Below are 11,052 nucleotides of genomic sequence, written 5' to 3' on the forward strand. Positions count from 1 at the left end.
CGTGCCGGCAGGAGAGGCGCCCAGAGAGGCGCCGAGCGAGAAGACACACACGGGAAAAGGCGCGTGTGCGCGGGAGGAAAACGCAGTGGCGAGACCGTACAGAGCGGCTGAGACAAAAACGAGCAGTCGAGGAAAGCCCGTGCACCACGAGAAGCGGTGTCGAGGCTGCTTCCGCTTGGACGAGGGTTTTCCACCTTGCTGTAAGAGAGATGCAAGACACCGTTCTCGCGACAATCGCCTGCAAAGACAAAACCTCGTTCTCGCTTCCGCTCTCTCTCTCTCTGCGAACCCCGCGCCGGCCCACCAGCAGAGGAAATATGCCCGGAGCCCTCAGTCGCCAGTCGGCAATTTGCACTCTCAAGTTTTTCAGAGGGCGGGGGAATCCGAAACGGCTTCAGGCGTCTCTCTCCTGTGTTTGCGCGCCGGCGCCAGACACGTCCCCCGGCGAGGTCCGTGGTACGGAGCAGCAGAGGCGCCGAGACGACAGTGTCATCGCCGAAGTCTGCTTGGTCGACAAGCCAAGCATTTTCGGCGGGTCGGGAAGCGGAGCGCGGAAGTCCCGGTTGAAGAGATGGGGAAGCAGCGGCGGAGCCGAACGAGGGAAGAAGGAAATGCAGCGAGAGGGGAGAAACGCCGCGCCGAGCGGGACGTTTTTGACCCCCCCGGACCCGCAGGCGAAAAACGGAAAGAGGACGATGCCCCGGGGACACGTGAGAGCGGCACGCGCCGGACAATCGGACGGACGGAGCGGAATGCGTGGGGGGAACTGAGGAGAGAACGCGCGATTCCTTTCCGGAGAAGGAAAGGAAAACGTGTGGCTGAGAGCGGGACACGTGGGAGCGCCTCGTGCAGCGCGAGGCGCGCCCTGTTGTTACACCCGAAAAGTCGACTCTCACTCTCTGCATGCCCCCTGTGTAAATTGCTCAACTGGAAAACAAATGCCCGTCGGTGTCTCTCTTCGTCTCTCTCTTTTCTCTGCGCGCGGCGGGAAAACAAAGGACTGCGTCTTTCGGAAATTCCCCGTCCTCGAACCAACGCGAAAAAGCGCAAGTCCGCGTGTTTGTCGCACACATGCACGGCTAGCCGAACGGCTGCAGAGGTGGGGGCTGCGGCCAGTCCTGAAGAACTCTCGTCTGAGAGTTTTAGGCAAATGCCCATCGCCGAGGATCACGGTTTGCTTCTGTTGAGCGGCGCAAGTCAAAAACGAGGGGCGCCTGTGTGGTTCTCTCGGAGAACGCGCTCTTTACTTTCAAAGCGACGCCCTGTAGGCAACGCACGAGACACCAGCCGTGGCGGATTCCCCTCTCCGTTTCTCCTGTGTCTCCCCATGCCTGGCTCTCTTCCCTTCTTTCAAGAAGATCTGCGTGCGCGACAGCGTCGGCCCCAAATGCGTGACACATCTCCCCCCAAAAGGCTTCACCACTAACGCCCACCAACCAAGAAACCACTACGTGTATGTATGTATATGTATGTATGTATGTATGTATGTATGTATGTATGTATTGGGGGTGACGTATGAATGTATGTATGTATTGGGGGTGATGTATGTATGTATATGTATGCATTCAGTATGTATATATATACAACGCAGGGCACGGAGCTCCTTTAAACAAACATTGGACGCTTTCTCTCTTCCTCTTAGTTCACTCTTTCTTTTCGTTCCAATCTGTGTGTGCTCTCTGCCTGTTTCTGCTCTCTTTCCAATCTTTTGTGTGTTCCTCTCTGTCCCATGGATTGTACGCAGTTCTTCCTGTTTTGCCAGTCTTTCTCTGGAACGCGCTTCGACGAAGGCAGCCAAGATCGAAAGGAGAGGCGTCGAGCCGTCGCGCGGCCGTATTTCTCTCACGGTAACGTCAGTGTGGTACGCCAGAAAGTTGCCTATGACAAATTGAAAAAGATAGGTTGCTGGTCTCCAGTACATGAGACGAAAGCTGGAAATCCGACTAGTCTGGGAGAAGCGAAGGATCTAGCTTATTTTGTGACCCACGTTTCTGTCTGCATCCTCCCCCCGGTTTTTCCTCACGCGTATGCACGCGTGTCGTCGCGGGCTGTTTCTGCGCTTCTCCAACAACATGCCTTTTTCGACCCGCAAGTGAAATGCATAGAGCCGTTCTCGCTTAGGAACACGCCCTACATATTTATACGAGTCGATACGTAAAGCTCTGAGCAACCGACCGTATTTTTCCTAGACTTCTGATTCTTTCGAGTCTTCGTGCATAATCCTGGGCGCCTGCATGCACGTCTGCTCGCCCATCTCCCCCAACTGGAGAGACGCGTTCCTCGACGGCTGTGGTCTTCCTCTCTGCGTATTCCCAGCGGAATGTAATTAAAGGTTTTTTCTCTTATTCACCAAGACGACAGAGAGAGACGGAGAACAAGCCCTCTGCTCGCACCTGGTGCACGCCTCGCGAAGAAATGTGGGCGACGGCCTGAGTCCTATGAAAAACGTTTTCCCCACGGAAATGTGACAAGAACTGCCGTCCAAATGCACAAAGACCGAATACCGGCATGAACGGAAACCTGAGATGCACGATCTGCGCGCGTTTCTCTCGCGTTGGATGCTTCCTCGCCTTCTTTCACGCCAGGCAGTCTGCTTTCGCGACACACGCGGGTCTCTCCCCCCGTTCCTGCCTTCCTGTTTGTCTCTGTCTCTCTCGTAACGTCTAACCTTTGCTTGACTCCTTCTCCCTCATTCCTTTCCCCTTCTTCTCTGCTTCTCCTCTTCTGTCCCTGTTTCCATTACCTCTCTTCTTTGCCTCTCGCTGCCTTCTCTTCTTCGCTCCTGCTGCCGTTACAGAGCACGGGAATCCCCTTCTTTCTAATACTACAGCCAGAGACGCGACAGCAGGGAAGCGCGCGCGAAAGCGGGGCTGCGGCCGCCCGCCGGGGCAAGGAAAACGAAACAAACAGCAACTGCATGCGCACAGCGCCGACCGTGACGCAAAGCCGGGGTGCCCACCACAATGGAGCCCGTGGCAGCACACTCGTGGCTCAAATATGAACATGTTTGGAGCATTTCTGCGTGCACAGACACCGTTAGACGTCCCTGCGGAGACACGAAACAACGCTCGCGCAGAAGAACGGAGGGCGGATCTCATTCGCGCACGAACCACGCCGAGCGTCGGAAACTCTAACGCGCCCTGAACATCGCACTTGGCGTTCTACAGATTTCCCACCTTCCATGACGAACAGAAACACTTTTCAGAAACGCCTCGAACGTTTGGCCTGCGTCCAGGCGCGCGCGAGAAATTATTGTGCATCGTCCCCATTCAAGCGGATCCTCAACCGAACAGCGACAAAAACAGTAGACACATCTGGTCGTTCGCACTCTGTACAGACGCCCAGATACATAGAAATAGAGAGGTGTTATTCTTACGCCGGAATACAAAACTGCATTTAAATATTTCGACTCTGCATGCAAATGTCTACCTGAAAGGACTCCATAAGTACGTTCAGGATGCCTCGCTCGTCACCTGGCTCAGAGAACCAGCCTTTTCCAGAGGTTGATCGCACGCATATCTCGACCTTTCCTGCCGCTTTTCCTCGTTCCGTGGAAAGACAAACTCTCTCTTCCCGCCGGAGGGTCTGCCTTCCAGAAAACACACTTTGGTTCTCTTTCTCCTGTGTTTCAGCGGAGCGTCAGATGTCTCCGTGAAGGGGGCGAGAGCTGTCCTCGCTTTTCCTGCACTTCGAAGACACCACATAGACTAAACGCGACTCCGCCGCTGTGCTGCTCCAAAATGTCTCCCGGCAGCTTTCTACTTCACCCTCCGTTCCAGGACACGGCTCCCCTTCCACGTTGCGTCTTCCACGTTGCGTCTTCCCTGTTTCTCTGCTTCTTCCCACTCTCCGAGTTCTGCGCGATCTCCTCTCAACCCCCCTCGACGCGTCCGTCTCGAAGTGCAAAATCAACAAGAGACATCTGTCTCTCAGCGTCTGTTTTTCCCCGGAAAGGGGAAGAAACGTACGAGATAGCCGGTCCCATGCATCGACACACGTATGCATTTCCTCTTGCCCGTGCACATGCACAACGCTCTTGGGGCACCGGCACATCGAACGGGTTGGAAGTCCTAGACGTCCACCTACACAGAGCGCCTAGATTACTCAAACATATATATATATATATATATATAATTTTTTGTTCAGGTCCAAATGAGCGGGGCTCCATCTGTTTCGTCGTTGGGGCAGATGCCTGAGGCGAGAGCCTTCCTCTTTGCCATCTCCATTTCGTAGAGAGGAGACAGTTCGCGAAGTCGGTGGATCTGAGCGACAAGGCGGTCGACGCACCGCCTCACATCCTCCTCTCGCGTAAACCTTCCTGAAAGAAAAGACGAGAACAACCGACAAACGCCGTGCGCGCACGCAGGGAGGACACGCGGGTGTAACTGCCGAGCCCAGAAAGGAACTACGGATTGATCGACATCCCCCACCGCAAGAAACTGAGGAGTCTCTCGCAATTCCCTAGAGCACGGAAACCAAAGACTCGATGCCACGTCCCCAAAGCAAGAAAAAAACAACCAAAGACTCGGCGAAAGAGCGTCTCACCAATGCCGAAGCGAAGAGACGTGTGGGCGACCTCCTCGCCGACGCCGAGAGCGCGCAGCACGTACGAAGGCTCCAGAGAGGCGCTGGTGCATGCACTCCCTGCGGCGCATACGAAAAGAGATGGAAAATGGAGACTGTGTCTCAAAGACCGGAACGGCGTGGAAACGCATTCGACAGGATCGGATCAACTGCCCAACGTTTTTTGTTTAAATGGGACTGGGTTTAGCAGGTTGCCCCGTAAACGCTACGTCTTTATGCGCGAAGAACGGCGCACCTATTCTGTATATTTGTATAGACAATTTAGATCCAGCTGGCGGTGCATGCGTTTACATACAAACACGGCGATGTGGCAACAGATCTGTGTGGCGCTGCGCATGTATAAATGTGAGGTTTTCCGCTCTTTCGACACCCATAGAATCGAGACTTCGCTTAGGAGTCTCCGCGCGGCTGCGCGCAAAGCGCGAGGCCCCGTGGCAGTTACCCGAAGAGATGGCGACGTCGCGAATGCTCATGAGGACGGACTCGCCCTCCACGAAGGTGAAGGAAATGTTCAGGTTCCCCGGATACCGGCTGGTCAAGCTGCCGTTCACTTCAATATCGGGCACTTTCTCGCGCACAGACTGCAGAGAAAACGGGAAACGTGTGGAGGGAAAACACGCAGAAATCGATGGCTTCGGTCACCCAACTGGGTTTTCCGTCCTCACCCAAGGCGATAGATCGCACAATCCCTCAGCCTCTCTCGCGGCCTCGCCGTCGAAGGAAACAGCCAGGCACAGAAAGGCGACAAGGCGACGCAAACAGCAAGGGAAGGAAACAGGCAAAACCAAACAGGGATCGAACGAGCGGCAGTGAACACGGATAAGAAGAAGGAGAAGGAAAACACGAACAATAAGGCTGAGGCAGGAAGGAAAAGAGGAGAGAAGTGCCGCGATGACACGCGAAGAAGCACGGAATCCGCTAGAATCACAGCCGTAGGGGGATTTGAAGAAGCAACTTACATCCAGAAGAAGCTGGGCAAGGCGCGTCACGTGTCGACGGTCGTTCTCCATCTCGCTGCTTGCCAATTCGCACGCAGCTCCCAGACCCACGCACAGCGGCGTTGCCAGCGTGCCTGAAACACCACGTAAGACAACAGCCTTGGAAGTTACTTCCCCTGCAACTCCACGCTGAGCGGTCCAGACACGCCCTAACCCCGATCTACGGAGTGGATCCCCCCCCCCCCCGTGAGGAACACACACTTTTACGCGCATGCCCACAGGGGCCAATATCCACACACCCGCCTATACGTGTATGGGCCTCCATGCATCGAAACATAGGGTAGCTGGAAATGGAGCGAGACAGCGATAGAGAGACATAGATCTATAGAGATATAAATACATTTGGATATGGTGAAACAATGTGAACAGAGAGACAGGCGAGCTGACATAGGCGTTGCCTCGATGATCCAGTGCTTTTATGCCGTCGTGCAAAGAGACGTGCATCACTGTACAGACCGCTACTTTAATCCACAGACATCCCATAACCACATACACGCATCCACAGATTCCCTTGCAAGTATACCATTAGATATATATATATATATATATATATATGGCCGAACCACAGAATCATTTATGTATATATACATACTGTTCACGGTGCCCAGAGAGGACCGAGATGCCTCGTCTGTTCTGTCGCGTTTGCCTTACCGCTGCGCAGGCCGCGCTCTTGGCCGCCTCCGTCGATGATGGGTTGCAGGCGGACTCTGGGGTTTTTCGCTCGCACAAAAAGCGCGCCAATCCCCTTGGGGCCGTAGATCTTGTGTCCGGAGAGAGAAAGCATGTCGATGCCCATTTTGTCCACGTCGATTGGAAGCTTTCCTGCGCCCTGGGCGGCATCTGAAATGCATGCGCACGCGAGGCGAGGCCGCAAATGGACGAAGCAGAAGACGCGGACGAGAAAGAAAGCAGAGGGTGTGCTCGAAAGCCGCCAATTTACGAAACCTTCGCGCCCCCCCTCTGGCCTTTCCTTCTCTTCCCGCGTCTGATAGAACGTCTCGGCAGCTCCTGGTGTCTGCCTAAGCTACGGCATATCACAACCCCCCCCTTTTTCTCCCCACATGTATGCGTGGCCGCTCCTCGTTCTTCGCGTTTTTTCGTTTGCATGTCTGCGGTCTCGCTTGCCCAGAAACACACACCTGTGTGGAACAGAACGTCGTGTTTCCTGCAGATTTCGCCGATCTTCTCCAGGTTCTGGACGACACCGATCTCGTTGTTCACAAACATGACTGAGACGAGCAGCGTCTCTGGGCGGATGGCGCTCTCCAGCTCCGCCAAGTCGATCAAGCCGTCGGCTTTCACTGGCAAGAACGTCACGTCGCAGCCCCGCGTCTGCTGAGAGTCGCGGAACTCGAGATGGAGCATGCGGCAACACTGCAGAGCGCATTTGTGTTCCAGCTGCGTAGTGATGATGTGGTTCCGCACGCGAGCCTCGCGCCTTTCCTTGCCTTTATCGCCCTTGCGAAAAGTCACAGGGTGTTGCCGACAGTAGTAGTGCACGGCCCCTTTCAGCGCCAAGTTGTTGCTCTCCGTCGCTCCAGACGTGAAGATGATCTCGCGCGCACGGGACGCGTCCAAACCCAGAAGCTGCGCAACCTGCACTCTGCAAACGCACAGAAACCCAGCAACCCTCCGACGAGACACTTGAAGCCAGAAGCAGACGGAGAAAGCACAGAGAGAAGCGCAGGAAAGAGAAAAACACAGAGGGATAGAAGCACAGATGTTCACAGTGTACGGCAGATTTGGCGCAAGCCAAGAATTGTCTGTATGGGAGGGAAACGGGTGTGCTGGACAGTTGTGCAACTACATCTGCACGCAGGGGACTCATTCTGGGCAAGGGCGCACGCCGATACAGAGTCACATACCGGGACGTGCCATTCGATCTGAGTTATACAGTTCTGGATCGCGGATCAGTTGTACAGAGACAACTGCTACTTAAAACGAGATAACAAAGTACACAGGGTAGCTATGATCTTTAATTTCTTAATGCCGGCGAGTCGTCAACAATTTATGACTCGAAATGGAGTCAATGGATGGGTTATGATATTCGGGCCTACAGTATGATCTTAATTATTGTAGCTACTTTTATTCCACAGGCGACTGGGCGCTGGCCCGTTTAGCTCCAATTCGGAAAGGAGAGAATTCCACAAGTGCATGCAGCGGCCGAAGAAGCACTTCCACTTTGATCGTACGGCGCACGAAACCGCACCGCCAAAATCCCCGATGCACATGTCGAGACGTCCTTTTCCGTCTTCTTTGCGTATGTGCGGATAGACCCATGAAAAAGCTACATCGAAAATCATAAGTGGATGCATATATATATATATATATATATATACATATACATATTCGCATACACATGCATATATATATATATATATGTATATATATGTATATATATGTATATATGTGCACACTTTACATGAACGGACATATCCGTATGCACGTACATAAACAAATCTGCGTAAGAGTATGCATGCATGTGTTTGTGTTGTCTGTGACGGAGCCTTTTCTGCGGGTGTGTCTTTTCGTTTCTCACCTGGCTTTTTCGACAGCGGCATCTGCCTCCCAGCCGATGGCGTGGGAGCTGGAATGTGGATTTCCGAATTTATCGAAGAGGAAAGGAAGCATGGCGTCTGTGACTCGAGGATCCTGCACAGTCGTCGCCTGGTTGTCCAAGTAGACTGGGCGCGCCGCCACAATCGGCCCCTCCTTCTGCACGTCTTCTCTCCCCACTGCAGCCGCCTCGGATGCCTGAGAAGGCGACGAAGCTGCAGAGGAAGAGAAGGAAGCAGACGAAGACGTGAGGAAAGACGAGCGATGCGAATGTTGGTCTGGAGCCTGTCGGGGTCCCGTTGCGCGAGGCGAAGGCTGGTGTGCATGGAGAGACGTGGCGATGAAGCGGATGGCTGTGAAAGCGCCTTTTTCCCGGTCGCTTTTGAATGAATCAGGCTGCGTTTCTTTCAGTTCCGAACCGGCGAGGGAACCGAATCGACCTGAAGGTACGCCGAACGGAGAAGGAGAAAACGCGGAAGCCCGCGAAGTCCGACGCACCGACGCATGCGCTCGGAGAGACGACGAGGAGGCAGGCGCGAAAGAAAAGGCAGCAGATGTGAGAGGGCGGAGACTGGAGAGGCGAAGACAGCGACGGGTCGAGGAAGGAGTCGCCCCGAGGGCGAGTTTCGAGAGCGGACCCATAGTTTGGAGACTAACTCGTGGCAGGGATAGCAAGCATGGAGAAACCGGGAGAGAGACGGGGCGTTGTGCACACCGAGCGCGAGAATGGACAAAGACAGAGAGTCCCAGGAGAGCGGCGAAGAGAAGGGAAACTCCGGAGCGGCGAAGCGCTGAGAGTGGTCGCGCAGATTTCCTTATGTTTTCGTGTCCCCTGATCCTAAGGGAAAAAACGATCAATGACGGAAACGCATTCACTTTGGTGCCGATACACAGGGGCTGCAAAAACGTCTCGCCATGGGTACTTTGCAGAACAACGAACCTGCATGCTTTGAGACCTGTTAGGGGCTTTCCCGACGAAAAGATTTTCCACTGCTTCAACGCGAGGTGGGAAGGTCCAGCAATCACAAAAACGCGCCAAAATCGGCCGACCAGCTCTGTACGGCGACGCAGAAAACGCGGAACTGGGCGGAGAGCGCGGTTCCTTTTTGGCCGCCAGAGCGCCGTCAGGCAGGTTCCCGAGCTCCGAGGCAAACCAACGAAAGTCCTGGATATCTCTGTCTTTATGTGCTTAACGGTGTTTTTTTGTAGGGAGGAGAACAAGAAAGGGGAAATGCTCAGCGAGGAGCGAGCGAACGGCGGGTTTTTGGCCGCCAAAAAACCCAAGTCGCACGAGACTCGGGCCGGACTCCGCCGCTCTCTCCTCGGCAGTATATACCGCAGCGACGGCGCTCCACCGCGAGACTTCTTCAGCTGGCTTTATCTTCTAAAACCCAAAGTTGAAGAAAGGAAAACGCGAACGTTCCGGCAAGCGACGGCGAAGCGGCACATTCCTAAGCGCTCTTGAATCGTCCAAAAAAACGTCAGCGTAGATTGGTTTCCGCAAGTGGATGCACCAGCACGGAGGGTCAGATGTGCGAGAATTCTGTCCTCGCGGGTTACGACTCCAAATTCAAAGATGATCTTGCTTCAACTGAGAGAAAAGACGCAGATCCGCATCTGTGTCTCTCCGAATCGGGCTTTCCTGAAACCTAGAAGAGGGAATTTGTCAAAAGACTGCATGCAAACACGTGCGTCGGCACGCCGTTTCCTGAATTCACACAGTCTGAGCGAGCGTCCAGTACACCTTTGTGAGCGAAGACTCCACAAGTCAAGCAAGCATTCTTTGGCAAGGAAAGCCGAGCGCGAAATGAGAAAGGAAAACGGGCTGTGCCGCCCGGAGACGTCGAGAAGAAGGCTACACGAACTGACAGACTGTGAGCGAAGCTGGAGGGCGCAAAACGCACACTAAAACGGAAGTTTCGAAACAGTGCGGTGTATAGACGCAAGGAACACACGGAGAAAGGCAAACACACAGAAAACGAGAGACATGAAGAGCGAGAGAGGAGAGACGTTATATTCAGTTTTGGGGCTCGAATTCGTACTCCGCAGTGGAGAGTTCAAGCGTGTAGCGGCAGGAGACCCGAGATAGAGGGACCGGCCTGTCGTTTCACAGCGCAGTGCATGCTCCTGGTCAGCGAGGGCGGAAGGGGTTCTCGTTGGCAGGTTTTCTCCCGAAGCAAGGCGAAGGTGATTTGGACTCTGTTTCCTGCAAAGAACTGCGTGCGCGTGTGTCTCAGAAAACTGCGTTTTTCCGATTCGTGCGTCATTCTCCTCCCTCCCCACTCTCTCTGGTGCGGCAACGGGTCGGCTCACCCTGCCTCGCGTGTGGCCGCAAGAGTCCCCCGCCTGTCCAAAGATCTCGCATTGTTTTTGTGGAAACACCCCTGGAACGTGTTTTTCCGTAGAAATATTCACACAAGTTGTCTCGTCCGCGTTTACGGGCCTTCTCCCGCGAGGCGCTTGGCTCTGTGGCCGCCGCGTCCAACCACACACGCTCGAGTGTCGCTCTGTGTCTTTCGAGAGCAGGCGCAGTTTCTCTCGGTTAAACTCTGTGTCTCGTTCTCCTGTCTCGTTTCTTTTTGCGTCCGTCCAAATTCTCAGTCCCATTTTCCCTTTGCGTCCCCGTCGACTGCGCCCGGGAAAAAACTCGCAGGAAAAAGTGCGCCGTTACGTGAGACTGGAACGGCCGGGAGTTGCCTTTTTTTCCGTCGGTGATTGCTTGTTTCACCTCGCGGAGCCTCTTCGCAAACAGCCTCCGTCTCTTTTCCTCGCGGGATAAAACACTCCAGAGAAGCTCCACCCTGTGACCACCCCGTCCGCCGCTCTCCCCTCTTTCCTCGCTTCCCCTTCGCCCCTTCTTCGCTCGTTAGAAAAACGCGAATTGCACTGTCCCGTTTCCCCGACACTCGCCACA

The 11,052-nt window shown here is 54.4% G+C and overlaps 1 protein-coding gene across 1 annotated transcript; it reads right to left on the minus strand.

Annotated features, from left to right (window-relative positions):
* Positions 1-4,142: 4,142 nt before the first annotated feature.
* On the minus strand, positions 4,143-8,780 carry NCLIV_011790 (cysteine desulfurase, related; the record flags this gene model as incomplete). The annotated part of the gene is made up of 7 exons (XM_003880696.1): positions 4,143-4,318; positions 4,546-4,644; positions 5,027-5,165; positions 5,544-5,656; positions 6,234-6,422; positions 6,722-7,185; positions 8,122-8,780. The coding sequence occupies 7 exons, from the start codon at positions 8,778-8,780 to the stop codon at positions 4,143-4,145; spliced, it is 1,839 nt and encodes a 612-aa protein (XP_003880745.1).
* Positions 8,781-11,052: the final 2,272 nt, after the last annotated feature.

This window comes from Neospora caninum, chromosome IV, assembly GCF_000208865.1.
Source record: "Neospora caninum Liverpool complete genome, chromosome IV".
NCBI lineage: Eukaryota > Apicomplexa > Conoidasida > Eucoccidiorida > Sarcocystidae > Neospora > Neospora caninum.